General features: G+C 43.1%; 1 protein-coding gene across 4 annotated transcripts in view; it reads right to left on the reverse strand.

Moving 5' to 3' along the window:
• The window catches only part of CHST11 (carbohydrate sulfotransferase 11), a 172,301-nt gene that overhangs the window by 137,262 nt on the left and 7,768 nt on the right, over positions 1 to 27,271 (reverse strand). For 2 of the 4 annotated variants that reach the window (XM_080558141.1, XM_080558142.1), the window contains exon 2: positions 8,716 to 26,796. The exons of the other annotated variants lie outside the window; for them this stretch is intronic. In XM_080558141.1, the coding sequence (XP_080414267.1) occupies positions 26,628 to 26,796 (169 nt within the window). In that variant the 3' untranslated portion in view covers positions 8,716 to 26,627. Of the gene's footprint in view, positions 1 to 8,715; positions 26,797 to 27,271 lie in introns of those variants that run through there. 4 annotated transcript variants of the gene reach the window in all.

Consider the following 27,271-nt stretch of genomic DNA (forward strand, 5'->3'; position numbering starts at 1 on the left):
CATCCCCACGTCATCACAGAGAAGACCCGCGAAGGGACCACATGCTGCCCTAGAAGCACCAGCAGCAAGCAAGGGCATTAACCTTAGCAACACCCGTGTGGGGTCAACCTCTCTATTTGTCACAATGTCCTCCAAGAGTCTGAACCTCCAAATATATGCCTCCACAGACCAAGCCCCAGCACAGAGAAACACCCAGCCCCAAGGCCAGCACACGATCCATTTGTTTAAAGCAACAGCCGGGGTCAGAATCTGCCCTGTAATTTGCTCTGTCTCCAGTTTGCTCTTGTTACACACCTGTGGCCAGTTAAATTAATTACAGTCCTTCCCCATCCTCCTGCCAGTGCCCAGGGGATTCAGACTGTCACAGAATCGAATAAATCTCGCCCCTGCCGCCGTGGCAGAAGGCTGGACACGGCAGCCACCTCCCACTTCCCCCTCCTGAAGGGGGCTGCTCGCAGCTCCCCATGGCCGCAGGCTGGCCTGCACGTAATGGTGGCAGCCTCCAGGCCCTGGGTGGGGATCAGGACTGAAGCCTTCAGAGCAGGGTGTGTTCGCAGAACCACAGAATATTAGGGATTGGAAGGGACCTTGAAAGATCATCTAGTCCAATCCCCCTGCCGGAGCAGGAACAATAGTTCAGGCCCATAGTTACCCAGTGGAAAAAATAAAAGAGGTTCAGGTACCCAGGTGCCTCAGAAAACTGAACGTCGGGAACCATTAAAAAAAGATTCATTAATGGTTTCCACTATTCAAAATTGTGACAGGGGCAAAGACAATCCTTGGGAAATGAGGCCACCAATTCAGGCAGCCCTGAACCCAGCAGGGCATTTGCTGGGGAGCTGCTGGCTCTGTCCTGCATGCAGATGGTACTGGGGCACAGGCAGCACTCAAGCACAGCCCAGCAATGTGAACATCTCCACGCCGGCATCCAGCTCCAGGTGGACAGCGAGCAGGGGATGAGTGGGGAAAAAGGCAGAAAATGTAACTATAGCTTGGCAAGAGTAGGAAGGAAAAAAACATGGCATGGCACAGCTCGGTCTTAAATGTAGCATCAGCTCTCCCCTTGCTCCATCTTGCCCACTGCCAAATGGTTCACTACAACAGTGTGCCTGGTTCAGAATGCCTGGTTCACTACAACAGCAAGTACATGCTACTTATCAAAATCAGAACATGTTAACATGTTCAGAAGTCCCCTAGGACCATTTTTAAAAGTGTTGAGAACCAGGACTTGGGGCAGTTTCTTCAGGCACCAACAGCCAGCTTTACCTCAGTATGACACATAATTATGTTTTTTTCAGAAATCTAGTCCTTTTTTAGCCACATATATCAAACCTGAGCATTTGGAAAAGAGAAGAAAGAACAAGAGAACCTCAAATCCCAGTGCCGAAAGCCTAATATGATGGACAGATGCCAATACCCTTCTTAAAAGTGGACCCCTCCTATGTCACATTTCCACACTTGATACCTGGGAAAAGTTTCTTAGATGAACTCTAAGCGAGCCCTGTCAATGATTCATTACAAAAGACTATCTTGAATCATATTTTTGCAAGTTTAGGGCAGTCTGTCTCATGTTTCTGAACAACGATTTAAAATAAATTTATATAAGATTTGCCTCAGAAACAAGTAACATCTCACACTAATATATGTTTAACGAATTTGGTTAGCAAAAAAATCTTTATGTAAGTTTTGTGGGCTGATGGTTGTAAGTAGCTTTCTAAAAGGTTTTGTAGAAGACAGGAAGTTTTAATGCAAGAAAATTCAAAACTTAACTTCTTGTGAGGGCTACTCTAATGTTTAATAAACTGTACACTTAGAAACACATCAAGAAGTCAATGACATGCTGTAAACCTTATATAAATCAGCTGTTGATTTCAAGACAATTCAATTTGGGCAAAACAAACACAAATTATTGCAACTGAAAGTCATCTATCTTTATTCCACAGACACTTTGACTTTTGAAGGTCATGTTTGTGCAGGGGAGAAGAGCTCTTCGCATTACAGAGGAGCTGGTGAACTGGGGAATAGTTTGGGGCACTTCAGTCTAAATACTGGAGCCCTGCAAGGCAGTGTCAAGCAAGTAACAAGCCATCTTTGTAAAATACCGTTATGGCTCAGACTTTTGTTTCTGTTCCTGATCAGAGTGCATCATCCTTCACAAGCTGAATCCAGCCTTCTTTCGGTGCTTTACCTCAGGTCATCTCGATGAAACAGAAAACTCTGAATGTGAGACATTGACTAGGCAATGAGAACATGGACAGCATCTATATTATTCAGTCCTGTTTAAAATGCTTTCTATTCTGCAGTAAAATGTTTAGTGTATGTTGCTCTGCCTCACTAAACACTTCCCCTTAGTTAATGTATTGCAGTTGACTTGAGAGGGGGGAATGTGTTGAAAGCAGACAGATGATGCAAGAGAAGTTTTCCCTCATGCTTCCCCTGTTCAGAAGCAGAACTACCCCAAAGATTTCATGACTCATGGAAAACAAGATTCAGGATAAAATGGTCTGAACAGCAAAGCCACCTACGCTGTCACTCCTTTCCTGAGCTGCAAGTGTCCAAATGTCAAGCAGGGAAACCAGACATGGCTGTACCTTCCCTGAGCCCCAGCCAGACACATCCTACAACCCTGCATGGTGCTGTAACCCTTGCCTCCATTAAAATGAAGATTAGCAGTTCCATTCTTTATCAAGGCAGCTAGAAAGAATATGAATTACAGCCACAGAAAGAAAGCGGAAACCTCAGAAATTCTGTTTAAATCCACCATCATACACGCACGCCAACCCTCAGTGCTGCACGCAGAAGCTGGAGCACAGATCTACCAAAACACTATCAACAAGCCAGGTGCCAATCAACAAGACTTTTTCATATTTAAGCACATACACACTTAGACTTCCTGCAGAATAAGTTTTTAACATTACCCTTTGCTTAAAAGTAAGTACACAAGGAAGAACTCAATAAGCCATAAGCAGGAGGAGTTAATTTATGCAGTTCTAATTGCACAGTCTTAGCAAGCAGAAATAGCAGAGGATTTTATTTCAGAGCTATCTGAAAGAAACAGAATTACTGTGAAGGGACTGAACTTTTAGCACCTTCCTTTCATAAAATTCTTCCTCTCTCTTTGCTCAAAAATTAAACCGCTTTAACTGGGCTGTGCAATGGCTCCCGTCAGCTGCCTGCTCCCACCCTACAGCCGGTGCTCCCCAGCCAGGCTATGGACACGGACTCTGCAGCGGGATCCTGCGATGTGCAGCCTTCCCCCAGGGGCAGGGGGGGTGTGCACCGCATGCAGCCTCATTCGGGGGGGCAATGGAAAAGCACCACAGCAGCTCTTCCAAGCAGAGACAGCTGAGGTGTGGTTTTCAAAGACAGGAGTATACCTGAAAAGGGAATTTAAAACTGGGAGGGAAAACATTATGTGAAGCTACAGGACAACATTATTTGGTCCAAAACAAAATTCAACTTCATCGACACTATAAGAGTCCCTTGTGTAAATACCCAGTAAGGCACTGGTGAATCAGATCCTCCCTGAGAACATAACACATGAGCATGGAGGAGGACAGGGTTGTGACTGTAATGTTAGAGCGCTGAACAACCACAAAACAAGTGGAGGCAGACCTTTTAGTTAAACAAAATCAGGGACTAGCATAAAAGTTCCTATGAGAAAATTCTTGTCCCTTATCTAAAGCAAGCAAGTAAATAGAAGAAATTGGCACAGGAAGAGACTCTTCAGACTGTCAGAGATGAAAAACAAGTAAAACTAACACACAGTTAACATGGAAAATGAAATTCACTTACTCTGGCCTACTAAACTAAAGACACACTCAGTTGAAACACCCCAGAGGTGTGGCAGCTGAAGGGATACAGCTTCAGAAACGAATTAGGGCAGATGTATTCTCCACCTGACTCCACACTGAACCTCAAAATGACTGTGAACAAGTTGCTCCGTTTCCATGCCCAGGCATCCTTCCCCAGTCTTGACTGCTGAAACAATTACACATTTTGACTCAGTTCTTGCCTCAAACCACATAAGCATAAATTTCCTAGGACTCCTGTAATGAAAAATACTTCTAAATATGTATTTGCCTTTTACCGATATAAACTGGTATCTGCGGTCAGGCTCTCACTTTGCGTTCCCGCTAGAAATACAGGAGTTATTTTTCCACCCAGGAAAAAGAAAACATACAGTGAGTCACTAGGAAGTAGATGAGTCAGTCTGCTTCAGATGCTCTAGCCTTGTGATGATAAATGACAAAACCCTCTGCAGCCCAAACCCTGGAGTCTCTCTTTCTCATATCCACGCAGCCCGCAGCGAAGGACAGATCCTGAGCGGTGCTGCAGGGCTGCCGGTGCCGCCGCTTCCTCCTGCTGCAGCCTGGGGACCACAAACAGCTCCCACCTCCAGGAGCCAACTCAGCACCCATGGGGATAGAGCCCACGGCCATGCAAGAGGAATTATGCGGGGATCAAGTTGCATGTGAAAAGCAATAGTGAATTTGAAATCTCAATGGAAGAAATGCAAATTTCCATGGGAACGGCTGAAATACCTGCAATAGTTACTGGGTTATGAGAATACATCTTGCTCTTAGCTTCTAACAAGAGAGGCATATTGCTGCATCCTTACATAGTCCGGTAAAGAACAACATGGAAAACTGGCTAGTGTTGCCAAATGTATGTCTTTGTCTTAAACACAGCAACTCTCTGTCTGGAGTTTTTCAAATTAATTTCACTTTGTTGAAGCGCTTCAAAGCTATGCACTCCCATGGCCAAAAATAGCCAGTGATACTTTGTTTAAAATACAACAATGGGTAATTTCCAGTACCGTGCTTAAAACACACTTAGCCTAAATTACTAGCAAAAACAAAAGAGATGAGCAGCAATTAGAAAAAAACACACAACTATCTTTATCTACTATTTGCTGTGGTATTTCACAAGTCTAACCTTTTCAAGTTATATCATGCAAAATAGGCCTTATTTCAACATGGCAGTGACAATAGGCAATCTTCTGTTACAGCTACACAAAGATACTGAAAAAGGAGAACTGCTCCCCGCTTTAAAGAACAAGTTTTTGTCCCCTTATATAGTCTACAGTCAAAGGGACAACTGCAAGGTCAGGGTAATGCAGAGACAGACACGTGCTAGCGAGATGATTATTTGCTTGCAGGATCTGCAGCGCTGGGGCAGAACAGCACTGCCCTAAGCAGCCTCTGGGCAGAATGAGAAAGTCCCTGCTCCGAACCTTTTGCAGAGAAGGAGGATCTGCCAGAAAAGTAGCAAATTCTTGTAGGTTAGGTCATTCTAATTAGGTTGCACAAAAATACTGAGTTAAGCTGACTCTCTTTAAATTTCCATACTTCTCAAGAAAAGCTACAGCTTGTTTGGAGATCCTTGCTCATGTCAACAACCAACTTTATACAGCTTTTATATGGCAGCTGATGTCTCACAGCCACATTCTAGTGGGAAGAGCAATGGGCTGTTATTACAGCAATGGCCCAGTCAGCCCGTGGGACAAGGAGACACTTCTGACTGACTTCAGTAGGAGTGGGTAGCAGGAAGAGACAGCACAGCATATAAAGGCTCACCAGTACCCAGCAGCTCAAACAGGTTTTAGCCTTAGATGCAGCCATGTGCTCATTTAGGTGACATTATTAGGAAAAGGCAGTTCATTATCACAGAAGCCATTTAGAGTGAAAATCTGCTGTCAGAACCCTAACAGTCTTTGAGATTCTTCTACATTTCAAAATGTGCTTTAGTCTATGCCCACCTGCTGCCTTACATCTGGAAGATCCCCCAAAGGCTCTGCGATTTGGCCAAAGAAAGCCACGAGCATCATCACCATGGACTTGTGCCATCATGTGGTATTTTAGACTGCTGGAATGAGCAAAATGGGTACACTTATAAAAATATATAAATAAATATGCAGCACTGTGTGAAAAACTTAAGAACAGCTATCACTTATTTATGTGTTATGTATTTTGTGGCATACAGATCTGAGACACGATTTCCATCAGCCTTTGGGGTATGGAGCTGAACTATCTAATTCTGTTTTCTCTTCAGGCACATAAGACTGTGAAACAAAACAACAGAGATCCAAATATCTGTTATCTTTCAAAGTACTACCCATGCATTTGCTAGGTGGAATAATGTGATCATGAATCCCATAGGCCTTGGTGTTTTTTTTTCTTGGATGCATGACTCAGAATAATTACTCTAGGGAATCCTGGTTCGGGACAGATCATTAGTTCTGGCTACTGAAGCTAGATGTATTGAATGACCTCATTTATAAAATAATCAAGCACCAACCATTAAAATAGTTTTTTTTCCTTCTTTGCAGAAGTCCTTCTAGTGGTTCTAAATTACTCATACCCAATGCACGTGTGCTTGTCATGTCCATCCTTTTTAATTCAAATCATTTTCTCCCTTCTTGTGCTGTCCTTGTTGGCACGCTTGCAGACAGTCTCTTCTTTCATCTGCTCCAGAGAGCAGCACTTGCAGCTAACGCTGAAGGAAAGGTCTGGGCACCTCATAGTAAGGAGCAGTGTTTTTCAAACAAGGGCACAAATGGAGGCAGCTATCATCAATTTTCATGATGCTCTAAGCTTGGAAATCTGTAACACAGCTGCTTCACCTACTGCTTTTGACCCAAGAAAGATGGTGCAGAAGGTTTCTCTGGAAAAAAGATGCCAAGTGATGGAAACCACCCTTCCTCTCTGCACTGAGGAAAACCCCAAAATTCAAGATATGGATGTGTAAGGTCTGGTATTTTGTGCCTCCATGCACAAATGAAACACTCTCTCAGTGCAAACACCACGTGCAAGTTTTGAATAAACTGAAGAGCCAACTTTCTTTAAGCCATGGTTTAGTGCTTCATTTCCGTGGATGGTTCTCCACTGCAAGGTGAGAACTGGAAACAAAGCCAGCTGACCTTCCAGCCCACTAAACACACTCAGCAGCTTGCAGGTAATGTCTGAAATTCCTTCTTTTTTTTTTCTACAATCCAACAGAACATACAAGGGAACTGCTAGGGCAGTCAATAATTAGCTAAGGGGGGAAAAATGCATCTGTTTTGTTACACGCCGCTAAATTTTGGTCTTTACTCAAACACTGGTCGATTAATTATTTACAAAAAAAAAAAAATATAAATAAATCAGATCTGAAATCTCTTTAACATCGTATTATCAGGGAATTGATGCACCTACACATTTATTTACATGGAGATATACAGCAGATATACATTTATTTACATGGAGATATACACCTACACATTTATTTACACGGAGATATACAGCAGATCTGAAAGAACGAACCATTGTTCGACAAACAGATCTCTGTTAACCATTCCCTCAAGCCTTCATTCATTTTAATGGCATATGCTTCACTTTGAAATATATCCTTGAAGATGTTAATTATTATTGGTGTCCCATTGTGCTTTGCGTGTTCGACAGTGAACCCTGATGAAATCTGTTGTGTGGTTTATTACACTGCAAGGCCCACCGCAAGCTTGGTTGTTTTTGCGGTTTTTGGTTTGGTTTTGTATATTTTTTTCTAACCACCTAGTGCTCTCAGGGTGTGTGTCTGCTTGACACACCTTTGGATTCACCCAAAACAATCTTACTTATACCACCTACTCAGCTTTATCTAACCACTTTGTTTTGATCAAACTCGTAGAGCCGAAGACTATGCTTATCACTGCAAGCCACCCAAGTTTCCTTGGTGAATCAGCTTTTACTGCATGGCTTTTCCCCGCAATAGGGGACATAAAAGGCTCCACATCTGGCTCTAACATCTGGCACTGCTGAACTACCCCTTGTTTATTCCCAAAAAGTGCTCCGGCCAGTAAAAATTTACCAATCTGTAAAACACTTCAGCACCTCTTTCAGCGACCACGCTGTTTGGGAGTATTACTATCGTATTTTCCTTCTCTTCTCCTCCCACACTGTTTACTGTTTCTTTGTGTTTTATTCAGACCTACTGCCTCTTTTTTTTTCCTGGAGACATTTAAAGGAGGTCCTGTTTAGTTTGGCTCATTTCCCTTCCTTGACCCCACATCTACATAGTCATTGCATAGTAGTACATAAGATCTGCACATCTGAAAGCTATTTACTGTTACTATCATTCCTACAATAGCGGCTTTAGAAAGAAGTATGCCAGCAGCCTTTTCTGCTTTGTACCATTTGAAACCTACTGTTCGTTTCAGCATTGAATTGCCACTGTAACAAATGATCTGCTAGCCTTTTGCTGTTGGCTTTCCCAGCACCTCTCAGGATTTCAATTTTCATTAAATATTTACCTCCAACATTTTCACTTTCTGTAACCCTTGTCTATGAAAGGATTAGCATATGTGTCAGTGCCTTGGAGAGACAATCTATGCTTCAGATATTGCTCAGTCTGGTTGCTGGTTCTCCATGTGGGGACGTTGCTTTCTGGAAACTTGTTCCCAAAAAGCACTGCAGTACCTGTGGCTGGTACCAGTTACACTGCGCTCCACCTTCCACAGCTCTGTGTGTGGGGCAGGGCTCAGCTTCAGAGCCTTGCTTCTCTTACCCATTACCGAACAGGCTAAGTGGGGGAATCATAGCTGGTATGAAGCCATACTGATCTGCTCATCTGCCCTAAAACATGACCATATCTGAAATGTAGCTTAAAATGATATGTTTCTAATCTCTTCTCCATTTCTACCTCCATTTCTACCTGTGTGTGTGTGTGTGTGTGTGGTAACCACCTCGCTCCTCCAAATTTATTATGAAATAGACTTCTTATTTAAATCACCTTATCAGGTCCTAGATATCAACATTAAGAAGGTAAGTGTAATTCTTGGAGACTTTTTTTTAGTCACTTGCCCAATTTCTTTTAGTGCAGCTACACCTTACTGCTCTAAAATCTGACTTTTCTATGCTTTTCCTTTCCTTTCCTAGGACCTTGGTTTCCATGAGGAATCATCAATTCTGCTGAGGCACAATCAGCCAGTTTGGCCCTCTGTCTGGGAGAGGGGCAACACTTGTTTCAAATGGAAAGGAAAGGCCATATAACACCTGCAACAAGGTGACTGGGGATAAAGACCTGTTAAGACTAGGGCTGAAAACACAACCAGGACTCTTCGGAACAAAAAGTTCATATATAGGCTATGCCTTCAAAAATCCCTCCTCTGATTCACAATCCCCACTTGCAAACATAACACTACTAGAAATTTGTAATAGGAAAAAAAACCATGGAAAACTCAAGTTCATTGCTTCAATACCATGATATCCCTGCAGCATGGGGAAAGGACAAATGGTGCTAAAAACAGTGCTTCCCAGGTTCTTCCACATGCAGTTCGAGTTCTCCATTGAACACGCAGGCCTTGAGTAGTTTCAACACGCAGGCCTTGAGTAGTTTCAGAGTTAGTCTAAGAGCATATACAAGCGTGCTGCTTAGAACTCCAGGGAACAATGAATGAAATGCTGGAAATCACTGTGCACAAACAGCTATTACCAGACATTGCTGTAGATCCCAAATGATGTTCACACATTTGTCAGCTGAACTCAGATATTCCCAATACATCAAAAACAAAAAAAAAAAAATCACACAGTAGAAACTTAAGGGATATAAAGTATGAGTTACAAGTCATCATTGGGATCTCATATATAGAGAAAGGGGTGGGGAAAGAACAGAAGAGGAATTACATAAGTATTAACATGGACAACATAAATTAAGCTTCTGTCTCATTACATTAGAGCTAACCTATATTCAAATGACCTCCTAAACTTCATCTTGCACACTAGATGCAGCAGGAAAAGCATGGTATGTTGAAACAACATGTTTATAATGATAACATTCATTGGCTGAGCAATAAATACTTCATACTGATTGTCACAAATTGCACCCTGTATCCCCTCAGCCAACATAAAGCAATGCTGAATCTATTTTACTGTTATTAGCTTATTTATATTTGACACATTAGTTGCATGCACAATTCACAACAAAATTACCAAGGATTACATGCTAGTTCCCTTAACATCATTCGGTGCCATACATTTTACAACAGCTTACAAGAGGTTTCAGGTTCCCTTCTAACACAAAGTAAAACAGAAATACATCATGGCACTGCACATACATGTGAAATGTACTGACACAGGCAAATGCTTCCAGCGTGAGGCCCTCACCCAGTAATCTTGAGCAAATTTGCCGATGACACAAAACTTGGAGGAATTGTGGACTCTGTTGAGGGTGGAAAGGCCTTGCAGAGAGATCTGGACAGATTGGAGAGCTGGGCGATCACCAACCACATGAAGTTTAACAAGTGCAAGTCCTGGATCCTGCACCTGGGACGGGGCAACACGGGCTATACGTACAGGCTGGGCGACGAGACGCTGGAGAGCAGCCCCGCAGAGAGGGATCTGGGGGTTGTGGTTGACAGCAAGCTGAATACGAGCCAGCAGTGTGCCCTGGCAGCCAGGAGGGTCAACCGTACCCTGGGGTGCATCAGGCACGGCATTGCTAGTCTGTGGAGGGAAGGGATTGTCCCACTCTGCTCTGCGCTGGTGCGGCCTCACCTCGAGTACTGTGTGCAGTTCTGGGCACCACAGTACAAGAAGGGCATGAAACTGTTGGAGACTGTCCAGAGAAGGACTACAAAGATGGTGAAGGGCCTAGAGCGGAAGACGTATGAGGAGCGGCTGAGGTCACTGGGCCTGCTAAGCCTGGAAAAGAGGAGGCTGAGGGGAGACATCGCAGTCTGCAGCTTCCTCACGAGGGGGAGTGGAGGGGCAGGTGCCGATCTATTCTCCTTAGTCACCAGTGATAGGACCTGCGGGAATGGTGTCAAGCTGAGGCAGGGGAGGTTTAGGCTAGACATCAGGAAGAGGTTCTTCACCAAGAGGGCTGTTGCACACTGGAACAGGCTCCCCAGTGAAGTAGTCACTGCACCAAGCCTGTCAGAGTTTAAGAGGCGTTTGGACTGTGCACTTGGTCACATGGTCTGAAATTTTGGGTAGACCTGTGTGGTGCCAGGAGTTGGACTCGACAATCCTTATGGGTCCCTTCCAACTCAGGATATTCTATGATTCTATGATTCTAATTTAAACCACTAATTCTACAGCCTCCTGGACCTACTGTCAAAAAATGCAGATGGGGTTCAGGTATCAAAATTAATGCTACTTGAATGATTTGAATTTAACTTTAGTTCTCTCTGCAACATGCAGAGATACACAAGGAAGAAAATGTACAAGGAAGAATATCTAACACCTAATTGGCTGGCTTAGACAATCAGAGAATGTTTTGGGTTGAAAGGGACCTTGCAGACCATCTTGTTCCAAGCCCCCTGCCATGGGCAGGGACACCTCCCACCCGCCCAGGCTGCCCAAGGCCCCACCCAGCCTGGCCTTGAACACCTCCAGGGATGGGGCATCTGCAGCTTCTCTGGGCAGCCTGTGCCACTGCCTCACCACCCTCTGAGTGAAGAATTTCTTCCTTCTATCTAATCTAAACCTACCCTCTTTTAGTTTAAAGCCATTCCCCTTGTCCTATCAGTGCATTCCCTGACAGAGTCCCTCCACAGCTTTCCTGTAGGCCCCCTTTAGGAACTGAAAGGCCACTATATAAGGTCTTCCCAGAGCCCTCTCTTGTCCAGGCCGAACAATCCCAGCTCCCTCAGCCGGTCTTCATGGGAGTGGTGCTCCAGCCCTTTGATCTTCTTCATGGCCCTCCTCTGGACTCGATCCAACAGGTCCATGTTCTTCTTGTGCTGGGGGTCTCAGAGGTGATCACAGCACTCCAGGTGGGGTTTTACAAGAGCAGAGTAGAGAAGGAGAATCGCCTCCCTTGACCTGCTGGCCATGCTTCTTTAGATACAGACCAAGATATGACTGGCTTTCTGGGCCACAGAGGAGTCCTGAATTCGAGGTTGCATGCTTTTTTCTGAGACTAAGCTCAAATCAGATCTCACTTTGCTTTCAGGCTTCCCACTGTATAGAGATCCTAATATAACCACAGCTATACTCAGCAGCATAAAGTATAAGCAACAAAAGTATGCTTATACTAAGATAAGTGGGTGGATCAAAATGCACTCAGCATGGGCCAGGATGACTCAGTGAATGATCTTTCAAGACTCGTGTAGCTAGATGAGTAAACAGAGGTGCCTAGGAAGTACTGGTTGTGATCCCAGGAGGGTGGATTTCATATTAAATAACATATATGATTACCATTTGGTTAGGGGTCTAAGAACTCATTAGCATTTGTAAATATTTTATGTATGAAATTTTTCAGTTTCTCAGATGATGGGCCACATTCCAATCTCAATGGAGTCTGAAAAGTGTAATCAAGCCAGTATAATGACCGTAAACAGGGAAATGAAGAGCCCAACACAGAGCTGCCAAGCACTCTGAACTTTCTCGTGGAGAACTAGCAATTTCAGATGCAGTAGGTCAGCCAGCAGATAATGATTCTACAAAGCCATGAAACAAAACAGAACACGGTTGTAGTTCAGTGGCAAAAGGACAAGAAAAAAAAATCTTATATCAAAGGTTTGTCAGAATTTCCCCCCCTCAAAAAAAAAAAAAAGTTTTCCTCTTTCATTTTGCTGAATTTTTTGAACACAACATAGACATGAAAACTAACTATAAAACTATTCATGGAAGGAAGTGATTAAAAATGCTGAAGGGAAATGGCATAACCTCCAGGACAGAAAATCACTTAAGTCACTTTTACTAACCCTCTTGGCCAAGTACAACAGCTTTGTGAGATGGAGAGGGTGCCAATCCCAAGCAACCCCACAACCCAGTGAATAGGGAAGGCTTGCTTCTGAGAAATGGGCCTCACAAGTTCAATTCCTCTGTCTCGCTGAGAGCCAGCTGAGGAACACTAATTCTTCATCTCAGTTGGGTAAAAACTGACAGGACTCACAGCTTCAGTTTCCTTAAGCAAGCCAACTAGTTTGTGGGTTGTCAGAAAGTACCGCTTATAAATCTAACCTGGTTGGAAAGTTGCTTCCAAAACCTGTTCTATTTTTATTATTCAGATAGAACTATGAAATGAAGTTGGAAATAACTTGCATGGAACCCAAAGCTGCCTTTGTCAACCCAACTTTTCACTCTTCAAAAAAGTTTACCCACAACTTGTGTGACAAAATCACCGCTGGGTGGCTGGGCAGTAGTTGGCTTCTACAAAAAGCCAGGCCAGAGAGACTGAAGGGAATACAAATAAGGGTTCAGGGAAAAGGAGGAAGAACACAAAAGCAATATATGTTTTGAAAACAATCTAGTTTGCAGCAAGAGATGGGAAAAAGAAAAGTTTCAGAAAGGAATAGGTCACCAAGAATGAAAAGTTGAATAAAGACAGAAAAAGATAGGTTAAAGCAATTTTTAAGGGAAGCTCTCTTAACAATAACAAAGTAAGCTGAATGGGAATGCTGCAGCATTTTAGATAGAGAAACAGTCTAGTGATCAAATAAAACACCAAAGGCAAAGGATTTGGCTCACTGTGGAGTCACGCCTGACCTAAAATGTTTAATTAAGACACTGGGGCTGGTTCAAAGCCACCAGAGACAGTTTTATACAAACCCCTCAAGTTTCGCTAGAACCACCAAAAGCGATGTGTTGTTAGGGGTATGTTTGGAGGTACAGAGAGCTTACACTGAGCTTGAAATAAAAAAGAGAATTGAAATTAAAAACTTTTTCATTTAATCTGTGTCCACAAGGCAAAGCATTGCCAGAAGCCTCTGACTGGCAGCACAACCTAATGCAGCTCTGACTGACACAGATCTTCTTGGCTTTTGATGCTCTCTGTGCTCAAGGGAGATGTACAGGTGACCTAGAACCAGCACAATTTCAGCACCCAGTCTACATCCAAAGCTTCCGCCCTTCCTAATAAATGGGAAATCTTGGATTTATGCAATGACAGCATCTCATCCTTACTGAAAAGGGCTTCCAAAACACAGGAGCAGTGATAAAATGTGGATCACTGATGAAGGAAAAATGCTTTCTGGGCTCTTTGGATCCTGCCAAAAAAGACACATCAGTTATTGCCAAATGTTTCATTCCTTGTAATTTCTAAACAGACGTGCCTCTTCACTGCACAATCTTTAACTGGCTCTGTTACAATCTACCCAAGACTGACTTACTGGAAACGGAAAGGAAAGAAACCTTTTAAAAGGAGACAGTAAATTTGCTTCCTGCTGAAAGTAATCACTCTGATGGAGCCAGGGTAGGGCAAAAAAAGGCAGGTTACTAGGAGGTAAATCTGGCTGGGACCATGCACAGCATCAGCACTCTGACCCACTGCCCCTTCATACCTCCACCTCCCCAGCAGCTTACAACTATCTCTAAAAACAACTCTTATCACAGCTGCTGTCCTCTGGAGGCTAACACATTCTGCCCAGCCTCCCTCCCCAAGAAAAGGCAGCATGTCCTTACTCACTGATGCTACAACTTCAAACGCAGGCAGAGCCACCACCTTCAAGCATTCATCTTTTAGCTCCATAGCAATGCTTCTCTTTTGCCAGAGTTCTCTGTGCAGCTGACTCTTTTTTATTCTTACTGAGGTCTCTTGTTGTAATGCTTATAAGTACACAAACAGTTTCACCTTCATCTTCAATGAGTCTTTTAAGCCTCAAAGACTGGAGATTTTCAGTACAATGATGTATTTTGCACTTGAAGTTATAGTAATGCAATGAAAAAACACTTTAAAACAAGAACCTTCATTCTGACCCTCAAGCTTGAAACAAAGTGACATTTCAGCTTTGATCCTCAATTCACACTCAACTCAGCTTTGGAATTGGATCTAAAACAACTAAGGACCAATCTCCAAATCAAGTTCAAACATGACCCAAATTGTCAGTCTTATATCAAGATCTGCTCTGCAGAAATTAGCACTGTATAAATTGACATAAATTTAAATTCTCTTTCTTGAGATCTAACTTTTTTACAGCTGACAAGCTTTTCACTTAAACCCCAGTTAAGTTTTGGCTTATCTAGAACTACAATCTCCATGCTAAGGTTTTTGATGCCATAAAATCTGTCTCTTGCAGACTAACAAGTTAGGAGAATTTTTTTGGTACTCTACGAAGAGAGAACAAGAAGCATTTGTTTTTCACATCAGTAGTTTATCTGTTTTTTTCTTCTTGCCTCTCTTCACAACAGAACTGGCAACCCTGGTACCCTGCAGCTTACTTCTAGCATTGTGATAGTCACTGCCAAAGCAAAGTAGCGTGATCCTCTGTGCTACTGCAATACAGCAACGCTGTAAAGATCAGAACAAAAATATTAAACAAATCTCACTTTTCAGTTACTCTTGCTAGAAAACTCATAAGAAATTCTCCTATGCCTTCCAAGTCTTTCTGGCCATCCTGTCTTTGGATACAAGCCTGACTTTCCTTAACATTACTGTTCATCTGGGACAGCTTTTCTGAACTGGTCTGTCATGTCACTACAGATCTGAGCAGCCCAGAAAGGGTGGAAGTGCTTTTTGCAGGAGTAGTGCCAGTTTCAGTGCTCATCCAACAGCAGCTGAAAATTCACAGTGAATGCAAGTAATTACTTACACTTATGAGCCCGGTGCACAGGTGGAAATGTCTTCCTTAAGAAATTGCCCCTGAATAACATATTTGAGTTTAAAAAAAGAAAAAGAAAGAAAAAAAAGCAGGCAAAAGCACACATACACAGGACAGAAATTACAGAATTACAGCCAAGAGTAACCAGCAGTAAAACACAAACAGTAAAAATATTAATTAATAACGTGTCATAAAATGCACTCTCTAGCAATATTAAGTGCTTAAGTGCTCGTAAGACAAGGTTAAGAAATTCCTGTCACAGTAGCACTGAGAGTGATAAATAAGTGAGAATTCAGGGAACTTGTCCTTACTGCTGCAGATAAACTGTTCTCACTCGCGCCTGTTACCTCCCAATTTGACTTGAAGAACTTGTTAGTACTGATAACCCAATCCTACGGAGGCGACTGGCAGAGTGAAAAGCACCCGACTGACAGGCAACGCTGCAAAAGAATATCCACCAGGCTACGTGACAGAGGCATAAAAATGTAAACTATTAATTACAATCGTATCTCTCAGTTTATTATTCCAGTGCACACAGGGGAACCTGCTGCAAGTTAGGGTGCCTTTTCCTGGCTGAATCCATGCCCTTTTCCTCTGGTCGCTCCCTTGGAGTTAAAATCCCCTCCCTCCAAACGGACCTTTTGTACAGCCAGGAGCAAGGAAGCCTCAGCAGACAGCTTCAGCAGTGCCCTTTCCCCGCACTTGAAAGAACGGTTCTCCTGCCTTAACATCAAACTGCGGGCGATGGGTCAGCACACCCCGTGTGCACCCACAGGCTCCAGCGGTATGTGCTCTCCCTGCTGCACTCACACGTGTTCTTCGTTTCAGGACAGCATTTCTGTTAATATTATTATGTTCAGTAATCTTTTTAATTATCCTTCAATTCTGACTCAAAAAACTACCTGGTCACATTTTTCCCCTCAGCACTAATGCCCGCTAATGGGAGCATTTGAAAATCCAGCGCTTTTAAAGCATGATCTAAAAACCCGATTAGGCTTGTGCTTTGATCAGGTTTGCCTGCTTCGCCACCAGTTGCAGCTCAAGAAGCACCAGCTCCAGCTATTAAGAACAGCCAGCGTGGAGCAGCATGCAGGCACAGACACTTTGTGCACGCTGCTGTAGGTTGCATGCCAGCACCACCACAGCCAGCAAACCAGACAAAGAGGCCAGAGGGTTCACAGCGGAAAAGGAGGAAGCAACAAAAGCCATGACCTTCCAAGTACACACACACACCACCAGCTAATGCTGACAGGGACACATTCACACTCCGCCAACCTTTTATCCAGTTACTAACATCTCCTCCCAAACCATGAGCTAAAATATTGTACCAATGATGCAAATCCCAGGATTACATCAGACGTTGTTCTGGTCATCCAAAGGATAACTAAATTCACCTGGTCTGAAGAAGTAGCAGCTCAGCAGGCCAGGGATATTCCTGGCTATAACTCCTGTGTTTCAGTGCTGTGTTTTGAGACAGCTTCCCTACCCACACCCACCCACCACCCAAACATTTTCATATTGAGTATCCAAAACCGGAAAATTCTAAAAAAGAAAGATTAACCATAACACCTTACATCTGCAAAACAGATGAAACTCTTATGATGATGGTAAGGGAACAACTGGCACAGCAAAATTCTTCTCACTGCCTAGTGTTTGTCTCCAGGTACCTCTGCAACACAAGGCACCCAGCCCTAACTTAAGCTATCTCGTGGTGGCCCTATGCCCAAAGGAACTTTGGCCTTAAAACTGTAATAAAGTAATGACAGGCAATCACGGGGAAAATATTTTACTTTACAGAGATACACTGCTTTAATTTGCAGAGATGCTAATCATGGGTGTGTGTGAAAAAGCATGGGTGGATTACACAACACATTGGCCTTGAACAATGCCCAAAATTCGATGACGTAGGAAGACCATAAAATGGATATGGTTTTATCACATTTGCTATTCTCTCTCATGGTCTTTGTCTGTTCTGTTGTTGCTGCCGTTGTTATTTTAAACTTAGAGTTGCTGGCAAGACCTCCAGCAGACCTGTGCAAAATGCTCAGTAGACATTTGTATAATGGCATTACCATCACACTTTCACCAAGACAACTACTTCCCTGGGTTCAACACTCCTATAGAACAACCTTTCTAGCAGAAGGCAAGACTGCCTGTTGCTTAGGTAGTACAAAGGAGAGCACAGAACAAGGTGCTGAAATGCCGTTTGCACGGGGCTGGAAAGAACTGGCCGGAGAACCCAAGTTTCCCAAGCGTCCCTTTTCCATAAGGTAACACTATGCTTCCAGTCAGCAAGTGCATCTCTCAAGTCAGCAGATCATAAAAATGAGCTAGCTACCCTACTGACAGGGCGCTGAGGGTACCAACAGACCTCAGTTGCCCTGACCAGTCCTGCTAGTAACCCCCACCCACATCCCCCCATCGACAAGCCTAGGTTTCTATTTAAGTTAGGCTTGGGCACCTATGTCTTGGGTGGCCCTATGCCCAGCCTTTTCTCCTGATGTCAGAGCTTACCATCTGGTCTTCTTGGATGGACCTCACACTCTTTTTTATGGTTAATCCTCTCTTCTGAGTGAGCACATTCACAGCTTATTATCTTGCCCTATCTTGAGCCATGGCCAGAACCTGTCATCACTCTCCTTGGGTGCTTGGGGCTGCACCACATATGCAAGGGTGCACCCCGTATGTGAGGTTACTCCCCATATGTGAGGTTACTCCCCATACTGGGCTCACCCTTGACTCCCATCTCATCCCCCCCTCATGAGGCAGCCCCACCTTCTGCTGCTCCCAGACACCTATATTCCCCCGTATAAAAAGAAAAAGGGTAAACAGAAGCAAAATTGCAGTAAAAATAACTCGGTAAAAGATCTGATCAGAAAGTAAAAATCTTCCGGACTCAAGCATTAAAAGAGGCAGAAAATATCAGATGCTTTACTAATGATTTATGAATCTGGTTTAATCACAAACGCAATTCACCAGGGGTTTAACCTATAAAGCCCCAGGCCTATTACTGAATGCCCACATCTTTAGGCAATGTCAGCAGAACAGGGATGTGCAAGTTGCCAGGACAGAGATGGTCACAGTGACACAGGCACAACTCCTAGCTCCGCTAACAGCTCCCCGGATGGTTGTGGGCAGTTGTTAGGATGGAGATTAATTCTGCTTGATTTGGCCATTTTACTGCAACTTAAGTCTCCCAGCGTAACAGACTACTGACACAGATGCTGTGAGTTCACACTGCCCACATCAGCAGCTGAGCTTAACGCCCCGCAGGGCAGGACATCTGCCCGTCCTAGGCAGGAGGGCAGCTGACCAACTTAACGCAGCATGGGTTCATGGTGTTGGTACAAGGTGGTATGAGATAGACAAGGAAGAACACAGTGGGAAGCTATGGACAGTCTGTGCTTGGCTCATCCGTGCCACAGACAGCGATGTATGTATCCTTACTTCAACAGCAATACAAGTGTGAGTTTTTCTCTCCATCCGTATCAAGCAGCTCCTATGAAGTCTGTAGCTGCACACCACCCTGCTTCAAAGCAATTCAGAACTGAAGGCTCACACTTGGGTTTGAATACATCTACCTGAATTACCAGTTTTGGTAGCCAGTTACTGTTTTCAACAATAACTTGCGTTTCCTGTTGTGTTGGGACTACCCTCTACCTATGTTGAGCTGCATGGGTTCAGAGCAGCCCTACTACATGTGTCGGTGTTGTCACTGCATGTCCAGCACATCAGATTCCTGCAATCTGAATGTGAACTCCGAACTCTGCACCCCTTCTGATCTGGATGAAACACCTTAAAAAGAAATCTAAGCCATGCTTTAGCCATGGATGTAGAAATACAAACACTGGGTTTTCAGACCTTGTGCATTTACAGCATGAACCCCTTGCAGCTGCATCACTTGCATACAAGAAAGCGGGACACATTAGGGTCGTAAGTGCTTAACTTGCAATTTTGACCTCTTAACCTTGTTTTGTAGTGACAGATTATGGGTAGCCCAGGAAGACAAAGACCCCTCCTTTCTGGAGTTAACCTCTTCTCCCTAAGGATCATCTTTTAACAGAGACAAAGAAAGCAGCAAGTAAAATAAAATCCAAGTCATTCCCTGAACTTGACAATGTCTTTGTTCGTTTAAAAAATGGCAAGGCCTCTTGCCAAAGGGCACAGGAACAGATGGAAACTGAAAGGGCTACTACATAAATTAAACATGTAAACACTGGTTGTCTGCTGAAAAATCAACTCCTTTAATTTCCACGTACAAGATATTTGATGTGGCCATAGTGTCGTTTCTACATGCCTCCACTTAAGGATGATAGGCTTACATTTTTCCAGTTCGCTACATAACTACATAGTACTTAAAACTGCCTGCAGCTACAAAAGATGACAAACATGACACAACCCTGCTATTTCCAGCAAGGAAGCTAAATTTGAAAGAAAACCTCCATATATATATATAGGCTATAATTGAAATTTTGAAGTAGCCCTTACCTTAAACATTCTAATACAGATGTGGTGTGCTATCAATTTAATAGCATCCACAACTTGTGACAGAACAAGATTTTTCATATTTTAATGCAACATTAATCTCCAACAGATAAGCAAGAAGCAAACAAACCTCAGAATTTCACACATATGTACATTTTTGGCTACACTTGCCCAACTGTGAGGCTGGACAGAATCTTCCAGATCAGCAGATGAGGGAAAAGACAGGAAGAAAAGGATTCATATATGTCTTGCAGCACTAACAACAGGTCTGTCTGGTCAAAATGTCTCACCGAAGTTTATAAGTTACAGCTGCTAGTCCTGTGCACACACATTTAGGGGAAACAGTCACACTTTTAGTGGGACAGACAGGAAGGGGTTTTTTTTGTTTGCAAGACTGAGGCAGAAAAATCCTCTTTAACATGTTAAGTAGTAGGCACTAGAATCTCTTTCCCACCTTGAACAGCACTACATGAAGTGTTACTTCTGAAGCCCCAAACATCTGTAGTAACCGAAGAAGATAGTAGATTTAAATCCAAGGAATTCCTGGGCAATAGCAAACACATTCGAGAAATGCTACACCAGAGACTTCTGTCTCAAGGAATGAACACCAGCAATATCCCACAGCCACCGCAAAGAACATGGAAGTCTAAAAGAGAAGGATTTTAGAAAGCATCAGTCAGCGGTTGCAGCCCCTCACATACACCAATGATGTTACCTTTTTGAAATAAGTGACAGGAGTCGTGACCTTAAAATTGTAATAAAGTAAACATAAGCAAAGCAAAGGGAAAATATTTTACTTTACAGAGATACAATGTTTTAATGTGCAGAGATGTTGATCATGGGTGTGTGATAAAAAAAACCCTGGTGGATTATGCACATTAGCCTTGAGCAACGCCCAAGATTTGGTGACATTCAAGACCATAAAATGGATACGATTTAATCACATTTGCTCTTCTCTCTCATGGTCTTTTCTTTGTCTGTTCTGTTGTTGCTGCTGCTGTTATTTTAAACTTAAGAGTTGCTGGCAAGACCTCCAGCAGACCTGCGCAAAATGCCAAAACAAAACGAAAAAGGGATGAGGCAGGCCTTTTTGTCACCTACAGTGATCAGCAAGCGAGTAAATCCTTTACTGGCAAAAGCTGTCCAAGCACAATGCTGTCTGGAGGAAGACAGGCTTGCAATTCCAAGAAAGAGATTTCTAAGCACAGGCATGGCCTCCACCTCAGTCTACATCCAAACTACAACAGGACTACTCAGTAGATGTTTGTATAATGGCATTGCCATCACACTTTCACCAAGACAACTACTTCCCTGGGTTCAACACTACTGGACACCAGCCTTTCATGAAGACATGACTGCCTGTTGCTTAGGCAGTACAAAGGAGAGCACAGAACAAGGTGCTGAAATGCTGTCTGCGTGGGGCTGGAAAGAACTGGCTGGGGAACCCAGGTTTCCCAAGCCTTTAACTTCTGATCCAGAAAAGAAAGGCCATTTAACATCTGTGAGGGCATACACAGAGAAGAGTTTAGAAACATAAAGACAATACACGGTGAAAAAATTAGAAGCAACAACCATTCATGTCGCTTCTCTGTACTAGTGGATGTGACATTAAGCTCGTGGGAAACCATTAATCAAGTCCCTCCACACATATCCTTCCTGGCCATGCCTCGGTTTCCTTATCTGTAGAGTGGAAAAGAAGCACAGGCCTATTCTGTGGAACATTCTTAAGCCTTCTGATGAAAGCGAAGCATTACTACCAAAGATGTAGACTTGGGCCCAAACACACAAAGACTTCCAGAGATAACACTCCTAACTTGCTGCCAATTAAAATTTTCAATTGCAGAAACAGCAGGAAAGCACAGACTTGCAGTTAACTAATACAGAACACACATTGTTTCACGCTTAGCAGCACTTCCAGGTTTCTTCTGCCTGGAAGAAGTACACTACGCGTAAATATTTCTGGCAAGTTAAAATCAGCTGAGGTACAACTCCGATGACAAAAGATCCCCACACAGTTGGAAAGGGAGCATGAAATAGATCCTGCTTGGTCTCTCTCGGTATCACATCTCAATGAAAACAGAAACAAGCAAAAGGTCTAAAAAGTACAAAGAAAACTAAAATGAAGGACAAAAAAGTCAATGTAAAGATTGGCAATGGGAAACAACCCAAGCTAGCTTAGACGTGCAAGAATTACGGCCTGTTTCCCTTGGTGCCCAACCACACAGGAGGGAATGAGACACATTTCTAGTTGCACAAAGAGTTCTCACAGCAACGTGTTACCATGCTGGTTACAGCATTCTTGGGATAGATGAGGCTGTAAGTCGCTGACATTATACTGATGTATAGACTGTGTGTGTTACTGATCATTCAGACACAATGGCCTCGTGTATATTTTTGTTTTGCTAACTGTCCTGGCATCCTCTGCAAAATTCTTATTTCTCCACTCTGGAACATTTCAAGAAAAGTGCTGAGGAAAAGGTAAGATAACATGGAATAACATGGAAAGACTCACCAGGAAGACTTCCTTTAAAGACTTGTTATGGATTTAAAAAAAAAAAAAAAGGAAGATGGAACAAGACAGCCGGATATAAACAGTTTTAATTAAATCATGTCTGTCTTCAGTTATCCATTTCAGCTCATTTAGTATCTCAAAAGGGTTTTATCTCAAAATAGTTAACGGCTCCAGAAGCTGCAACTTTTTCGCCTTTTTTTTCTTTAATGCAATTATAGTTCTGCTGTTGCATCAGAAATACTAATAGCCTTTTCTGCGTAGGATGGAGAAGTTCTTGCAGCAAGACCAGAAAACTTCGATCATACTGATGGCTTGCATGGCAATGGCTGCATATAACTTATCTGTCAATGTTGTTTCCACTGAAACTGATGAAAATAGACAGTATCCCCTTCAGTACTTCAAGCATGTACCGCTATGGGGAAAAAACACCATCCACTTGAGTGCAGAAGTACTCTGTGAAGGACAAATAAATGAGAAAGTAGAAAAGCAGAGCTGTTATTCTGTGGTATATTGCTCTTTAGGAGGACACACAGGGACAAATTCTGCCGTTCGTTACAGTAGCTTTGATCCAGAATTAATATAATCAATTCAATGGAGCTGGCCCAGATTTACAGTTCAGAGCTGCACCCAAGCCTGCAATCCAATATCCCTGCCACCACAGGGGACGTGTGCCCTTTATGCAATTCAGAAAGCCTCCGTTCTGGCACAGTAGACCTGATCGAGCGCTCATTAAAATCAACTGAAAAGTGACCATTGACTCCTCCAGGCAATCATGCAGACCTCGTGCAGTCAATCCACCAGCATATTCAAACCATTCATCAATGTACTTCTTTCAGAAAAAGTCATAAAACCTTACAGCTTGCCCAAAACAAAACCCCAAACCCAACAGCCTAGGAGGCAGCTGTGTCCATCCTATTCGAGCTTCCCCAAACTTGCCGCAGAGGACCACCAAGTCTGGTTTGGGAAGAAAAGGAGGAAAGCAAAGAGGCAGAGATCAGCAGGCACGGTCCACATGATTTGCAGTGCCACAGCAGCAGGAACTCTGCACAATGTCCAGCTGACCGATCCTACTCCCTGCAACAACTGCTAAATCAATCACAGCAACGCTTTTGAGGCAGAGTGTGTGTGCCAACAGCCACCCTGATTCTGTGGGGTATTTGTCCCCCTTGATTAGCGGTTACATCTACTTCATAATCATATATGTACACATACACACACTTAACTCCAAAGACAAAGCATTCATACCCATCTGGGAACTCAAATTTATTTTAGCAGCTAATCGAGACCAAAGCATATAATGAAGATAGACTTTTTCAGTTTTAGACTTATGACCACAAAGGGCACATTTTATTAATCACTAAGTGTTTAAAAAGTGTTACTTCCCTCCCCCTCAGTTACTATAAATTCTTCTCTCTCACTTCAAGCATGGGCTGTGAAAACACAGTTTACTAGAAGGACATATCCAGTTCCTGGTACACACCACTGTGGGCGCAGAATATGCTATTCCACATCGGGTCACTTAAGTTAATACAGACAGTTTGGTTCTGGATGCATTCCAATCAACTGTAAAGCACAGTAATGCAAATAGTCTTTAAAAGGATTTTAACTACCAAAGGCTCTTCGTTTTAAGACAAGGTATTACAGCAGAGATCATCCATAGGATCCAATTATAACCACCTTATTAATTATATGTCTACCTTCCCTAAGCCAAAAATCCCTACAAGTTATCCATTTACAACTTTTTGACCTGCTTATATAATCACTTATTAGCCAAAAAACAATATGAAGGTTACTAGCCACAAAATATGCCATTTGTTGAGTGAGTTTAGAAAGCATTACTCTGAGGGTCCTGAACCCCACAGTTTTTACTGTTTACAAAATATGTCTTGAATTCTCAGAACATCTTTTAAAAAATAGATGTGAATAGAAAGCGTTGGTTTTTAAAATTAAACAAGCTAGAAGAAAAAATATATATATAGTTCTCTGCTTTGTACAGAGCTCTAGGTGTTTGAGAAGTGGACTGAAACCAAACAGAGCCTTTTATTCCTTGTGTGGACTCTGCAATTACAAACCAATGTCTCCCAACCCTGTGGCATGAAGAGAGACAATCTTTTGATATTAAGATTACTACGGACAGCATCTTTCAGCCTGAGACAATGACTCTCAGCCTGTACACAACACTGAAAGCCGCAGCAGATCCCCTGCAGAACAAGGACAGCCTAGAGCAGCCATAACCTCCTCCTTCACCTACCAGAGGACAAAGTAAGGGCCCTCATCCCACAAAACCACATGCAGATCACTTCACTCACACTCTTGAAACTAAGGCTACTTCTCATTGTAAGAAACTAAGAGCAGATGTTCAACGGATGCGATCATTTCCCACCTGTTTTTCTACGTTGCAGTCCACCTACGTCCATTAGCTGGATATAGTTAGCCTCCCCCAAACCCCTGAAACCGCAGTGCCATGAGAAATGCTGCTGATTGCATTGTTTGTCTTTTCCATTTCCCCCAGAACCTTCTTGCAAGTTCTTTCATAGGAGTGTGAAATCACTGCAGCAGTGATTGATAGCAAAGGGTGCAAAGACATCCTTCAGTGTCTACAGCCTGGCACGAATAACATGAAGGCTACCTCAGAAAGACACTGCTACTGTTCACACTGATACTCCCACAAAAAAAAAAAAAAGTGCTCTTCCACAGCTTAAAGAATTCACAAAAACATTACTTCTCTCAAGCTGGATGTTTCCATACATTGTGTAAGTTGAGAAGAAATAACAGAACGGAGAAACCACACCAAGTACACATTTCAATTAGTAAAAATTACAAAGCCCTTGGCACTTCTGGGATTTCTTTTACTGACAAAGAACTCCACACGCCTTACAGTGGCAATCTTAGCAGAAAAGGGTTTGCACTTCATCAGTCAATGCATTTGGGTTACCTGGGCTGCCAATTTCAGCCCAATCACAGCTTGGAGGGTGGGGAGGATGGGTGGGTGGGCATGCACACAGACACACTTGCATGGGCAGCCGTCTGATTTTAAATCAGCATTTTACAAATGCTCATGCTCAGCTTTTTTAAAACCAAAGATTTTGAGCCAGAGATTCCCCCCTCCCCCAGCAAATTAGATTACAAATCTAACTTCAGTGTCACTCTGAACACTCTAATGATTTTTTACTCCAGAGTTTCCATTGGCAGCCATCTAATTTTATTTCTTTTAAATAACATTCCCTTCTGAGGCTTTACAAGCTACACATTAATGCCTCTTTAAGACCTCTTTTCTAATGTGCAAAATTAATAAGGCTAAAAGCAAAGCTGTGGTCTACTTTCATTGCAAATACCGGACAAGGTGCAAAGAGCAACCAAAAAGAGCACATCAGTTTAAAATAAAAGCTAACTGAATATTTAAACATGAAATACATAATGCAAGAAAACTTCTTTAATACAGAGAAACCTCTCTGACTCATACAGATACCAAGTTTGCTTGCTGCACATGCCGGGTCTGCACAAGTGGAGCGAGAAACACATGCCAGCTCCCAAAGACATACCTGCAATCCACATGTACGATGTGAGGGCCCCCCCCAGCAGCCTGCAGGGACTGAACAGGGTATCACAGAAAGGGCAGAACAGGGGACGTACGCTTGGGATGGTCACCCCCCTGACTCCTGGCACACTTATTCCTTATCCAGAAGCATGCTTATTATTTGTGTGCTGGTGGCCTTTCATTATGCCCTTCCTTGTGGTGCTACAGCCAGCGAGACAGCCCCCAGGACAGCAGGGAAGGAGGGGATATCTAACACTCATCAGGAAACCTATACCTGCAGCTTGATGGGAGGAACGGATCTACTCCAGAGTCTCTCCGACCCCTCCTTTCTAAGGAGCATGGGGAGAGGTCAAGACAACAAACCACATTCACTGGTCTGGCGTTAAATGAAAAATGGGGGATAACAGCATCATGCAAAAGAAGCTATACAGAGTCCAAGCGTATAGGTTGTAGAATTTTGATTTATTCATGAAATCCTAGTTTCAGGTGCCAAACAATTACACGAAAGAGGAACACGCTGCATCCTCCGCTGATTACATACACAGAATTGGAATCCGAGAAAATCCCTCTGTCTAGAGGCATGTGCCAGAGATAATTAGGAAGTGTGTTCTCTCCTTGGTGCGCCGCAGTCTCTGGTGGTCGCGTCTTCTGCTTAGAGCACGAGGCTTGTGCCAGAAACACCACTTTGTCACATGCAAGCATTCTGCCCGCAACAAAGGGATGTTATCTATAATTTGGATACTGAAACACAAATAAGGAGGAATTAACCAAACTCTACATTTTGAATTACTACTGTAAGGACAAATACCTACTTAATCCACAAAGATCTTACGTGAATGGGCTCCACAGGGAATAGGAACATCCAGCAGAAGTATGAACGTGCTTTGAAGCATTATCCTCGTAACACAGTATGTGCTTACCGAATCTAAGTGACCTACCACAGACATATATCCGTCTTCATCCCAGACACGTCAGGTCTGCACAAATATAAAATTCCTGAATTTAATTTTATTTCCTTAACGTGAAAGGAGTCTTTCCCTTCATTGATTTGAGCGGGGCCCTTCAACCACACATCCGCACTTGATTTTATATATGTTGACACTTAGACAAGTCACACACTGAATTCAAATACTTGCCTTGAACAACATGAACAATCCAAAAAAAAAAAAAAAAATCAGATTCAAACCCTTGTGTCCCCAGCCCTGTTCCTAACTCC

The sequence above is a fragment of the Anser brachyrhynchus genome, assembly GCF_964034855.1.
Source record: "Anser brachyrhynchus genome assembly, chromosome: 1".
NCBI lineage: Eukaryota > Metazoa > Chordata > Aves > Anseriformes > Anatidae > Anser > Anser brachyrhynchus.